Source organism: Trachypithecus francoisi, unplaced genomic scaffold, assembly GCF_009764315.1.
Source record: "Trachypithecus francoisi isolate TF-2019V2 unplaced genomic scaffold, Tfra_2.0 Lachesis_group0, whole genome shotgun sequence".
In the NCBI taxonomy this organism is placed as follows: domain Eukaryota; kingdom Metazoa; phylum Chordata; class Mammalia; order Primates; family Cercopithecidae; genus Trachypithecus; species Trachypithecus francoisi.
In genome coordinates this window covers 87,417,417-87,431,131 of record NW_022681453.1, presented here as the reverse complement: position 1 = coordinate 87,431,131, position 13,715 = coordinate 87,417,417, and the positions used below count along the sequence as shown (strand labels likewise).

The 13,715-nt window shown below is 40.9% G+C and overlaps 1 protein-coding gene across 11 annotated transcripts in view; it reads left to right on the top strand.

Annotated features, from left to right (window-relative positions):
• NXPE3 (neurexophilin and PC-esterase domain family member 3) overlaps positions 1 to 13,330 on the top strand; it is a 56,005-nt gene extending 42,675 nt beyond the window's left edge. For all 11 annotated transcript variants that reach the window (XM_033211407.1, XM_033211411.1, XM_033211409.1 and 8 more), the window contains 2 exons: positions 4,452 to 4,658; positions 9,723 to 13,330. In XM_033211407.1, the coding sequence (XP_033067298.1) occupies positions 4,452 to 4,658; positions 9,723 to 10,273 (758 nt within the window). In that variant the 3' untranslated portion in view covers positions 10,274 to 13,330. The remainder of the gene's footprint in view (positions 1 to 4,451; positions 4,659 to 9,722) is intronic.
• Positions 13,331 to 13,715: the final 385 nt, after the last annotated feature.

The window sequence follows — 13,715 nt, the reverse complement described above, 5'->3', positions numbered from 1 at the left end:
TCCTGACTAACATGGTGAAACCCTGTCTCTACTAAAAATATAAAAAAATTAGCTGGGCATGGTGGCGGGTGCCTGTAGTCCCAGCTACTCAGGAGGCTGAGGCAGGAGAATGGCATGAACCCGGGAGGCGGAACTTGCAGTGAGCTGAGATTGCGCCACTGCACTCCAGCCTGGGTGACAGAGCAAGACTCCATCTCAAAAAAAAAAAAAAGATATTCGGAATAGCTGCTCTCTGAGGTCCCATTCAACAGTCTATGAATTTATAGAATTTCTATCTATATAACATTTTTAGCTTTCCTTTGTAAAATGCAGAGGTTTTAGGGTACTAAAATATATAGGACAGAAAAGTAAATTTCCAGGGTTTCATAGGAGGAATTCAGGGCGTAAACTCAAACTCAAGCCATTACAATTGCTGTGTAGCTGGGCCCTTCTCATATTCCCAGCGCTTAGTCAGAGTGTTTCTAACCAGTTCAATACGCACTGTCCCCATTCCTCATCCTGCCGAGGGCTATCTCTCCCTACTGACCTTATCCCAAGCTTCCTATGCTCATGGCAATCTCTGGTGCAGGGAATTGGTTGATCCCATTTCTTCTGTCTTGTCTTTTTTCCCCCTTATAAACTGTGTACTCCCTGTTGCCCTGCCTTTTACTGTTCTCAATTCTGCAGACAATTCCATACCATAAAATTAAGGGACAGGTTTGCTGCACGTGCTCACCCCGCGGCCCTCCCCGCCCCGCTCCACCTCAATTTACGTTGTGTTCCTTTTGTCCAGCTCTTTTTGGATTATTTAGGGAAATTTATCTCTCTGCCTTTTTCTCCTTTGTTTTGTTCCATCTTTGGCCCTCACTGTGGCTAATGGATTACACGGATGACACCCTGTTGAGAAAAAGGCAAACCATGGGCTTTAAAGAGAAGCCAAGACATTTTAGAGATACAGGGACGTTACTTTCAAATAATAAAAAATATCCCTTCTGGTTTTGCCCAGATCTTCATATCTGCTTTTACAACCACCTCTGTTTAAACTTTTTCCTTCACCAGCAATTTTCAGTATAACCAGAAAGTTGAATAGTAGCTCATTTTTATTTTTTTGTTTTCATTATTTTTATTCCATGTGAATAGTAAATTAGGGGTTATATCATCTATTTAGGAGACTTTCATATCTCAGCTATCTTACATGAAATGCATTCTGAGTTCCAAGAAACACCGTTTAAACAGCCACAGACTGCTTAAAAATCATATTAAAATTGTCAGGAAATGTTTTTGTCCCAACTGACCATTAGGGGGCAATATAGGTGTGTGCATTTCGTTTAAAAAATATGATTTTTCTCGTGTAACATGCAGCATGTTTAAAGAATTAATGTCAGATTTAGTAATTGATTTGCTTTCCTTGACTTAGCTCTGGTAGTAAATATAATTAACATTTGAATGGAAATGGTGATTGTTTCCTGTGTGACGTATACTTTCCTTTATAACGCATATTTGACACAGAATAACGGAGTCTGTTGAATTAACAGTGGTAAAAAATTGTAACATCAAAATTACTTTTAATTCTCATTCTAGTAAATGTTTTCTGTGGGCCCTAGGTATCATCTCTGGGGCTCTCTAGCTATGCCACTCGATGTACTGATATAATGAGGGAGCTTTGCACAAGGTGCAGTAACATGGTAAAGCTACACTTGATAACGTGTTGAGAAATTATTTCTGAACAAGCCAAGGAAATATTTACCCTACCCGCCCCCCCCAATTTTTCTTTGATAATTGCGTTTGCCAAATAAAGCTTTTCTTTTCTTTTTTTTTTTTTTTGAGACGGAGTCTTGCTCTGTCGCCCAGGCTGGAGTGCAGTGGTGCCGTGTCGGCTCACTGCAAGCTCCGCCTCCCAGGTTCACGCCATTCTCCTGCCTCAGCCTCCCGAGCTGCTGGGACTACAGGCGCCCGCCACCACGCCTGGCTAATTTTTTATATTTTTGGTAGGGACGGGGTTTCACCATGTTAGCCAGGATGGTCTCAATCTCCTGACCTTGTGATCCACCCGCCTCGGCCTCCCAAAGTGGCCAAATAAAGCTTTTTAAAATCAGCGTTCAGTTTCCTTTTCTACTTGGGTTCTGAATCCGCAAAGAATTAGCAGATGCCAAAGAAAAAAGATTAGATATGCACTCTGTCAAACAGAGCATCTTCTTTGGAGGGATAAAAACCAAAATAATTTGGAGTAACACAGATAATGTCAAGTCAAATAAGCTAAAAGTAGTTACAAATAGGGGACTCACTTAAATTTCTAAGTTATGTAAGCATTTAGATTCCAAATTGTGGCTTAATAGGTGACTATAGAATGACTGGATTTTGATAAAGGTTGTGTATGAAAATGATGTAAACTGGTGGTTTCTTAAAGATTGTAGGTTTGAATAATTGTTAGAAATGAATAAATATATACCTTCAAGAAAAGAAAAAAAGAAAGGCTAACATCTATAAACATTGTTTTTGAGAAGTAACCTAGCACACAGTGGTTAAGATCGTGGGCTTTGGGCTCACCTGCTTGGGCCAGGTGCTGACTTTGCTCCTTACTAGCTCAGCTCTGGGACCCTGGTCAAGTTGTTTAGCTGTTCTGAAAGGCAGAAATAGCAATAGTACCTGCTTTAAAGAGTTACTGTGAGAATATGAGATAATATGTTTGCTCAGAATAGTGTCTGATGCAGAGTAAACTTGCAAGAAATATTAGCCATTACAATCTGTTTTGAAGCATATAATGTCCCTTTCGTTTCCACAGTGGCATTTTCTACAGGAGGTGTTAGGGCAGAAGGATGTTGACTTCCCCTCTGAAAGGTGTCCTTTTGCTTGTGTTATCATGTGTAGCTAGGTTACAACCAGGAGTACACATTGGTGATATATTTTTAGCGTTGTTCATTATGTATAAAGACTTTCTGAACCTTTTGTATTATGGAGAATAATCCGTTAGATTGTCTGCCATTAGTTTGTTCTCCATATTAGGTGATTTTTTTTGGAATTAAAATTAAAATTTGAAGGTAGGATTCATGGATTGTAATTTTGCTTTTAATGGGATGAAAACAGTGAATGAATACCACTCCATATGTATAAAATATTAGTCTAAGTTGTTACTTGCCTTACAGGCATGTGGGTGAGAAACTGTTCTGTTCTGGGAGAATGCTGGATAAATGCTTATGTACACACATTTTCTTGGGTTTTGTCTTCCTTTATATTTGGCTTTGATAAAAACATATGTAATCAGGCTGGGCATGGTGGCTCACGCCTGTAATCCTAGCACTTTGGGAGGTCGAGGCAGGCAGATAACTTGAGATCAGGAGTTCGAGATCAGCCTGGGCAACATGGTGAAACCCTGTCTCTACTAAAAGTGTAAAAATTGGCTGGGCGCGGTGGCTCACGCCTATAATCCCAGCACTTTGGGAGGCCGAGGCAGGTGGATCACAAGGTCAAGAGAATTCAAGACCATCCTGGCCAACGTGGTGAAACCCTGTCCCTACTAAAAATACAAAAATTAGCTGGGTGCACGCCTGTAGTCCTAGCTACTTGGAAGGGTGAGGCAGGAGAATTGCTTGAACCCGGGAGGTGGAGGTTGCAGTGAGCTGAGATTGCGCCACTGCACTCCAGCCTGGCGACAGAGTGAGACTCTGTCTTAAAAAAAAAAAAAAAAGCAAAAGTTAGCCAGGCATAGTAGGGCATGCCTGTAATCCCAGCTACTTGGGAGGCTGAGGCAGGAGAATCGCTTGAACCCAGGAGGTGGAGGTTGCAGTGAGCCAAGATTGTGCCACTGCACTCCAGCCTGGGCAAAAAGAGTGAGACTCCATCTCAAAAAAAATGTAAGTAGAGGGAATGCTGAAAGTCCCTCCTTCCTTTCTGTCCACCAACACGCTCATGCCCATTTCAGATCTTCCCATTTTTGTACAAAGGAAAAACTTTTTTTTTTTTTAATTTTACTTTAAGTTCTGGGATACATGTGCAGAATGTGCAGATTTGTTACATAGGTATACATGTGGTTTGCTGCACCTGTCAACCCATCATCTAGGTTTTAAGCCTTGTATTTGTCCTAATGCTCTCCCTCCCCTTGCCCCCCACCCCCCGAACAGGCCCCAGTATGTGATGTTCCCCTCCTTGTGTCCATGTGTTCTTGGTGTTCAACTCCTGCTTATGAGTGAGAACATGCGTTGTTTGGTTTTCTGTTCCTGTGTTAGTTTGCTGAGAATGATGACTTCCAGCTTCATCCATGTCCCTGTAAAGGACATGAACTCATTCTTTTTTATGGCTGTAGAAAACCTTTTTTTTAATGAGGAGAGAAGTCTGGGATTTGAGATCTGACAACAGGAAATGTTTCCCCATGCCATCAGGCTAACAAATACGTGGGCATAATTGTTTCTTGGGACATTTTTCATCTATTGTTGGACGAGAATATTAAAATATTTGTTTTTCGTTTTTCTTTACAGAAACTAACAATCTAGAACTATCTCAAGGCTCAGGAACTTTTCCTTCTGGGTATTACTATAAAGACCAGTGGAGGCCCAGAAAGTTTAAGATGCGTCAGTTTAATGACCCTGACAACATTACAGAGTGCTTACAAAGAAAAGTGGTGCATTTGTTTGGTGACTCAACAATCAGGCAATGGTTTGAATACCTTACAACATTTGTTCCAGGTTGGTGCTTTGCCTTTTGTTTCATAACCCTTTCCCACATCGGCTTTGAAATCAGCAGGCTCAGTCAGGTGCCTGAAGAAAGGTTATCAGGTGAGGAAACATTTATTTCTCTGTAGGACTAAAGAGGTACTCATACCCTGGAGAGATGTGTGACAGCTTCTGATCAATAGCTGTGTTCTGTTGTACTCATGGAAGCACTGGGTTCTCATTGAGGTTTATGGCACTGATGAGCTGTATGACTTTGGACAAGTCATTTACTTTTTAGGGCTTCATTTCTCCATGTGTGAGATGAGACAGCTGGACCATGTCACTTCACAGGTGTCTTTCACTTCTAATATTCTGGGTTGTAAATAGAGGTGGGCATTTCCAGTTGTTTCTCCCCTAGTTCTGTCTCATCCAGCTCCAAGTTTATAGTAGCTTTAAGTAGAAGGAAGCAGCCAGACCTATAGTGGTCCATATTGCATCCTTGCAGCAAAGCCATCCCTGTGTCATCCATTGGGCCTACCATTGGTGTGACTCTAAAATGGAGTTGGCTCCTACTGAGGGAGTCTGGGTAAGTTCCAGCATTCTTAACTTCTTGATTTCTCTGCTTGACTCTGGGGCTATTCTCCACACTCAGAACAAACCCCAGTGGTTGGAGGCCCACCCCTTCTTCACAAGGGCATTCTTCTCCTTCTGGAAGGGTTGTGGATGAGGTAAGGAAGGAGGGATCCTGAAGGAGCAGAAATAAAGACCCTGCTTACAATTTAGAGAGCTGATGAATGGTTTTGTGGGAACTGTTTTTAATGGCTATGTGTGGGCAAGGCTTTTAATAAAGTAAAGCCTGATGGTTTGTTGTGAGTTGTTTGTGTTTCTTTTTATCAGCTTTTATTTATTAGGTCAACTTAGTTTTATTGATTGATTGATTGATTGAGGTCTCACTCTCTCACTAGACTGGAGTGCAATGGTGTGATCGTGGCTCACTGCAGCCTCGACCTCCGTGGCTCAAGTGATCCTCCCACCTCAGCCTCCCAAGCGTTTGGGACCATAGGCGTAAGCCACTGCACTCGACTTATTTTTTGTATTTTTTGTAGAGACGAGGTCTCACTGAGTTGCTCAGGCTAGTCTCGAATTCTTATACTCAAGCAGTCCGCCCGCCTCCACCTCCTGAAGTGCTGGTGGCTCACACCTGGCCTCAACTTAGTTTTAAATTTAATTTTTAGAAGGAAAGGAGGAAGTAGATATTGTCCCCAACAGTGTAAAGTCAATTCCACTTTTTGTTTTGCTTGTTTTTTAAATTGAAACAGATATAACTAAGCTTTGTTTGATAAAGTATAAGTTATATATTAGGAGAAGGGAAATACTTTGTATGGCATGATGCTAGACAAGGTTTGGTGTGATGCTGACCAGTGGGGGCCTTTCTAGGTGTCTGTAGTTGCTTGCTTCTTAAATTCTAATGATGGAGCTTGGTATTTCCTTTGATAGTAAGGATCACACTGACTATTTTGATCACTTCCCACCATATACTTTACAGACATATCTTCACCTGATAAAAATAAAGCCTTATGTCAGTGCTTGATCTTAATCAAAAGAAAGTGGTAGCTTGAGCTTTTTGTTCAGTTAAAATGGGGCTGAATGCTAAGTAGTAGTTAGGTAGGAAAATCTAGAAGAGAAGCCTGGAAATGCAAGGAGAAAAAAGTGAAACCTACTTTAACCATTAAGAAGAATATATGACAGTTTTATATATATATATATATATATGTATGTATGTATGTATCTATCTATCTAATCTCTCTCTCTCTCTCTCTCCTCTCTCTCTCTCTCTCTCTCTCCTCTCTCTCTCTCTCTCTCTCTCTCTATATATATATATATATTTTTTTTTTTTTTTTTTTTGAGACGGAGTCTCACTCTCGCCCAGGCTGGAGTGCAGTGGTGTGATCTCTACTCACTAAACCTCTGCCTCCCAGGTTCATGTGATTCTCCTGCCTCAGCCTCCCAAGTAGCCGAGATTACAGGCACCCGCCACCATGGCTGGCTAATTTTTGTATTTTTAGTGGAGACGGGGTTTCACCATGTTGGCCAGGCTGGTCTCAAACTCCTGACCTCAAGTGATCTGCCTGCCTTGACCTCCCAAAGTACTGGGATTACAAGCATGAGCCACCTTGTCCATCCTGTAGGACAATTCTGTTCTGATGTTACTTCTTCAAAATTGACTGTGAACTTCCTGAGGGCAAGGACTATAGCTTATCCATCTGAGCATTGCTGGCTTGTAGCACCTATAGCAGTGGGCACTAAGTAGGTGCTTAGAAAATATCAGTTGAATTGGATTGTCCACATTTACTTAAGGCACTTAAGGGAATATTTAGCGATATGAGACACATCTTCGTTCCTCATGGATACACACGCTAAGTGATGAATTATACAGAATTTTTTAGGAATAACAAGGAGTCCCACTGATTCCTGGGACCTTCAGAATGTCTCCAGGCAACTGGACCTTGAAATACAGCTTAGAGGGAGAAAAGTGATGCTATCTGTGTTATTCTCATGATAGAGATGGAAGTTTTTCTTTTCTTTTTCTTTTTTTTTTTTTTTGAGACGGAGTCTCGCTCTGTCGCCCGGGCTGGAGTGCAGTGGCCGGATCTCAGCTCACTGGAAGCTCCGCCTCCCGGGTTTACGCCATTCTCCTGCCTCAGCCTCCCGAGTAGCTGGGACTACAGGCACCCGCCACCTCGCCCGGCTAGTTTTTTGTATTTTTTAGTAGAGATGGGGGTTTCACCGTGTTAGCCAGGATGGTCTCGATCTCCTGACCTCGTGATCCGCCCGTCTCGGCCTCCCAAAGTGCTGGGATTACAGGCTTGAGCCACCGCGCCCAGCCGGAAGTTTTTCAATAGGACATTAACATGATTTTTCATCTACAGGGTAAAATTGAAAGTCAAAAGAAACAGGGTTGCTTCTTTCTTTTGCTTATTGCATAAAGAGGTGTTTGTTTTCACTTTTCAGAATTATTTGAACTTGCTTTAATTTTATTTTTTAAAACATTCATTTTTAATCAGCAAATAGGTATAATGGGGTACAATGTGATCTATATATATACTGGAATTATTATATCAAGTAAACTAACATATCCATCACCTCACATACTTACTTTTTTATAGTGAGAACATTTAAAATCTCTTTTTTTTTTTTTTTTTTTTGAGACGGAGTCTCACTCTGTCCACCAGGCTGGAGTGCAGTGGCGCGATCTCGGCTCACTGCAAGCTCCGCCTCCTGGGTTCAAGCCATTCTCCTGCCTCAGCCTCCCGGGTAGCTGGGACTACAGGTGCCTGCCACCGCGCCCGGCTAATCTTTTGTATTTTTAGTAGAGACGGGGTTTCACCGTGGTCTCGATCTCCTGACCTCGTGATCCGCCCGCCTCGGCCTCCCAAAGTGCTGGGATTACAGGCGTGAGCCACCGCGCCCGGCCATTTAAAATCTCTTAGCAGTTTTGAAATATATGGTACATTATTATTTATTATGGTTACCATGTTGTGCAATAGATCTCTAAAACATTTTCCTTCTGAGACCTTGATTAACATTTCCCCATTGCACCTACCCCACTAACAGCCCCTAGTAACCACTATTCTACTCTCTACTTCAACTTTTTAAAGTCCACATATAAGTCAGTATAAGGCAAATACTGCATGAAGTTCTGCATCAAAGACATCTGTGTGTGGCTTATTTCACTTAGCATAATGTCCTCTAGTTTCATCCATGTTGTTACAAATGACAGAATTTCCCAAAAGAAGTATTTGGTTACTAATATGTGCTCATAAAACAGAAGTTAAAGCCCTTGTCTTGAAAGAAATAGTATTTATCTGTTAGGAGAATAAAATGTAAATGCCAAGTTGATTTTTATAAATTAAATGATCATCAATAGTCACTTCTCAAAAGAAGACATACGTACAGCCAACAAATGTGTGAAGGAAAAGCTCAGTATCACTCATCATGAGAGAAATGCAAACCAAATTTCATTGTGGTTCTCACACCAATCAGAATGGCTATTATTAAAAAGCCAAAAAATAACAGATCCTGGCGAGGTTGCAGAGCAAAAGTAACACTTTCACACTGTTGGTGGAAGTGTAAATTAGTTCGACCATTGTGGAAAGCAGTATGGCGATTCCTTAAAGAGCTAAAAGCAGAACTACCATTCGACCTAGCAATCCCATTACCAGGTATATACCCAGAGGAATATAAATCATTCTGCCATAAAGACACATGCAAGCAAATGTTCATTGCAGCACTGTTCGCAGTAACAAAGACATGGAATCAACCTAAATGCCCATCAATGACAGACTGGATAAAGAAAATGTGGTACATATATACTGTGGAATACTATGCAGCAATAAAAACAAGATCATGTCTTTTGTGGGAACATGGATGGAGCTGGAGACTATTATCTTTATCAAACTAACACAGGAACAGAAAACCAAATACTGCATGTTCTCACTTATAAGTGGGAGCTAAATGATAAGAACTTATGAACACACAGAAGGAAACAACAGACACTGGGGTCTACTTGAGTCAGGGAGTTGGGAGGAAGGAGAGGAGCAGAAAAGATAACTATTGGGTACTGGGCTTAAAACCTGGGTGATGAAATAATATATGACAGATTTTCCTATGTAACAAACCTTTACATACACCCCCAAACCTAAAATAAAAGTTAACAGAAACTTTTTAGACATGGATTAAAAAAATTGCAATGATCAGTGCAAATAGCAACATTTCTTGGCCTAATAATTAGAGAAAAATGAGTTATTTTGTTTTTCAGGCATAGACAGGCATAGTGTAGAGTCTATCACTGATGGTGTTATTTATAATGAATGTTGTGTTTATATAATAATTTAAATAATAAACATGTTAGAATAAAGGCCCACTGATACAAAAGGGGGCAGGGTTCAGTGAAATAGGTATTCCCTTTACATTTATATTGTACCTTTTTGTTGTACTTAAAAAAAACTTGTTATTTGAAGCCACTTAATAAGGTATAATCAAAATATGTGTGCTTGGTTTGAAGGTTTTTATGAACTTGAGTTTTCCTTGTTTCAGATTTAGTGGAGTTTAACTTGGGTAGTCCCAAGAATGTGGGTCCCTTCCTTGCAGTGGACCAGAAGCACAGCATCCTGCTCAAATACCGCTGCCATGGTCCACCCATCCGCTTCACAACCGTCTTTAGCAGCGAGCTCCATTATGTGGCGAATGAGCTGAATGGCATTGTGGGAGGGAAGAACACAGTGGTTGCCATAGCTGTATGGTCTCACTTCAGCACCTTCCCTTTGGAAGTGTACATCCGGCGGCTCAGGAACATCCGTCGAGCAGTGGTTCGGCTCCTCGATCGAAGCCCAAAGACCGTGGTGGTCATCCGGACGGCCAATGCCCAGGAGCTGGGACCTGAGGTGAGCCTTTTCAACAGCGACTGGTACAACTTTCAGCTGGACACCATCCTTCGGAGGATGTTCTCAGGGGTTGGAGTATATCTCGTCGATGCCTGGGAGATGACCCTGGCCCATTATCTACCGCACAAGCTGCATCCAGATGAAGTTATTGTGAAGAACCAGCTGGACATGTTCTTGTCCTTTGTGTGCCCCTTGGAGACCTAGCCTATCTTGGAAGGGACTGGAGGAATCATATTCAATGACCTTCTCAATTGACCTGAGTTACAGAAAGTGGCCCCAGTGAGAGATGACTGCCATTAATAAGCATAAAATTTCAAAAAGGTCTGAACTTTATATGATGACTTACAAGGAGCTTAGAAAATGCAGGTTACATGTATATCTACCTATAGGATTTTATCCAATCTTGACTTAGCCATGGTAGAACTCTTAACAGCATCTACACACTGTATTGCTCTTATAACCAAAGATGCTGAGTGTATTTGAATTAGCTTCTCCTGGGAGGGTTGATTACTTTGCTAAAGAGTATGAAAAATATTCTGATGGAAGGGACAAGTTTGGTTGGTAGCAGAGTGTTTGTAGCTTATCTGGTAAAGGAAATTGAGTGCATCTGCATGCATAGCACAAGTAGTCCCTCTTCGGGCGGTTAACTAGAGAAAGCTTACAGTCAGAGGCTCTTGTGAATGCACTGAAGACTGCTGTGTCTCAGGAGTTTCTCTTGATGATCTACCTTTTCTGAATTACTTGAAAAGGCCAATGTGCTTGATTCGAGTTTTTTAGTGGGAATATTTACAATTTCTTGCTTTTATCTAGAAAAGAGCAGAAGGAAACTATGAAAGCAGTATGTATAAAATCTGTGCTTTGGAATCGATATTTGCATTTGGTGATGGTTTTTTATTTGATTCAGCTAAATTTTATGTGTGGAATACTTACTCTAGAATAACTACTTTTGGAACTGGAAGGGGGAAATCTGTAAATGGAAATTTATTTTTATGTTCTGAAATTTGAGGGTTTTAAGAATTGACTTTTGTGTAAAGAATGCTATTGTATTATAAAGCTGTGGAAGTTTTTCCCACCAGTTTCAGGTGTTTTTTTTTTTTGGTTGTTGTTGTTATTTTGAACTACTTACCACAATTAGAAGTTAAAATCTAATTAGAAATTAATAAGCTATTAAAATTCATGACAGTTTTTTTTTTTTTTTTTGGTATTTCTTGATTTGGGCATAAAAGGCACACCAATTCTCTCATGCTTGGAAGAAGCTGCTTTTCCTACTGGCTATCTAAGAAGAATGGAATTATTAATTTTATTTGACTTATTAATTTTAAATGAGTTTAGTTAATTTGGGACCATTTAGTAAGTACTCTTTTCTTTTTGAGCTATGATAGATTATAGTCTAGTTTAAGTTGCTCCTAAGTAGACAGATGAAGAAACTAGGGAGGCCTTAGAGAGGAAGACAGATGCTTGAAGTATGAACGATACATACCTTTAGAAGAATGGGTCAAATAATTTGCATTTTTAATTTAAAATAGGAGGGCCCCAGATCTTACTTTCCTATCCTTGAGGAACACCTTCAAGTTTTTAAAGTATTTTATGGGGAAAGAAGATTTTTAATTGTTTCTGAGTCTAATGAGGCAATAAAATATATTAAAATAGTTTAATTTTAATGGTCCTTACGCTTTACAGTACCTAAGGATCACTTGTAATATCTGACAAAAAGGAAAAAGTAAGAGTCATGGCAGGGTGTGGTAGCTCAAGCCTGTAATCCCAGCACTTTGGGAGGCCAGGCAGGAGGATTGCTTGAGGCCTGGAGTTTGAGACCAGCCTGGGCAACATAGTAAGATCTCGTCTCTACAAAAAATAAAAAATGATCCGGGCATGGGCCGACAGTCCCAGCTACTAGGGAGGCTGAGGCAGGGTGATTGATTGAGCCCAGTGGTTCAAGGCTGCAGTGTGTTATGATTGCGCCACTACACTCCCACCTGGGCAATGGACAAGAGATCTTATCTCTAACAAATTTTGTTAAAAAAAGAATTAAGGCCAGGCGTGGTGGCTCCCACCTGTAATCCCAGCAGGGATTACAGTCTTGGGCGGCTGAGGTGGGCGGGTTGCTTGAGCCCGGAAGGGGCTTGAGCCTGGGTGCCACGGTGAAACCCCATCTCTACCAAAAAATATAAAAACTAGCCAGGTGTGATGGCACTTACCTGTAGTCCCAGCTATTTAGGAGGCTGAGGTGGGAGGATCACCTGAGCCCAGGAGGCAGAAGGTTGCAGAGGTTGCAGTGAGCCTTGATTATGCCACTGTACTCCAGTCTGGGCAACAGGGCAAGACCCTGTCTCTAGAAAAAAAGAAAAAAAAAAAAAAAAAGAGGGACCATGATGCCTCTGGGATTTATGGAACCAACCTTTGTGGCAACTGCTTAGTGATTCTGATGCAATGGTGGTATTCCACACTTGAAGAAACACTAAGAGAAGAGGTAAGCTAGAATGAGGGAATAAACATGGCTTGTTTATTATTTCAGGGGATTTACCAATAACTGGTTTAATTCTGTTCACGATCCAGTAGTATAGGTGATATTAGCTCCATTTTATAGATGAGGAACTCAAGTTTAGATTTGAAATAAGGTACCTGAAAAAAGTCCATATCCCTTTTCAGCTAAAATTGTGAGACTTTCATAAAGAAGGGTTTGTATTTATTTATTTGTTTTTGAGACGAAGTCTTGCTCTTTTGCCCAGGTTGGAGTGCAGTGGCATGATAGGGCTCACTGCAGCCTTGACTTCCTGGGGTCAAGCGATCCTTCTACCTCAGCCTCCTGAGTAGCTGGGACTACAGGTATGTACCACCATGCCCAGCTAATTTTTGTATCTTTTTGTAGAGACTAGGTTTTGCCATGTTGTCCAGGTTGGTCTTAAACTCCTGAGCTTAAGCCATCTGCCCACCTCGGCTTCCCAAAGTGCTGGGATTACAGATGTGAGCCACTGTGCCCAGCTGAGAGTTTTTTATTTTCATGAAAGAACTTCTAGACATTTCCTCAAGGATTTGTAAAGGAGGCTGAGTGGTAATTTTCCCAGGAGAATTTTAAAAAGAAAGAGGGCATTGCTTCTCCAGTGGTTTGGAATGCTGCCACTTGATTGTGCAAATGCTTTCTTATGATCTTGTCTAGTTTCTGTTATTTTTTGATTTGGTGACATAGCTCTTAAAGATTTGGTGACACAGCTTCTTGAGGTATTCTCAGTCACTTTCATCTCTCTTAAAAAAATTTTTTTTTTTAACAACTTTTAAGTTCAGGGGTACATGTGCCAGTTTGTTTCAAGGTAAACTTATGTCATGGGGGTTTGTTGTACAGATGATTTCATCACCCAGGTGTTAAGCCTAGTACCCATTAGTAATTTTTCCTGATCTTCTCCCTCCTCCTATCCTCCACTCTCCAATAGACTCCAGTTTGTGTTGTTCCCCTTTATGTGACCATGTGTTCTCATCATTTAGCTCTCACTTATCAGTGAGAACAACTTTCATCCCACATCTGATTTGTCTTTCTTCACTCTGGTGTGGAAATTTTGATAGAGATTCCTATACCACTTAAACATTTCCCAGAATATTTAGATAGAATAGTTTCTTCTGAAAAGTTTATTTCAGGCTAGTGCCATATGGT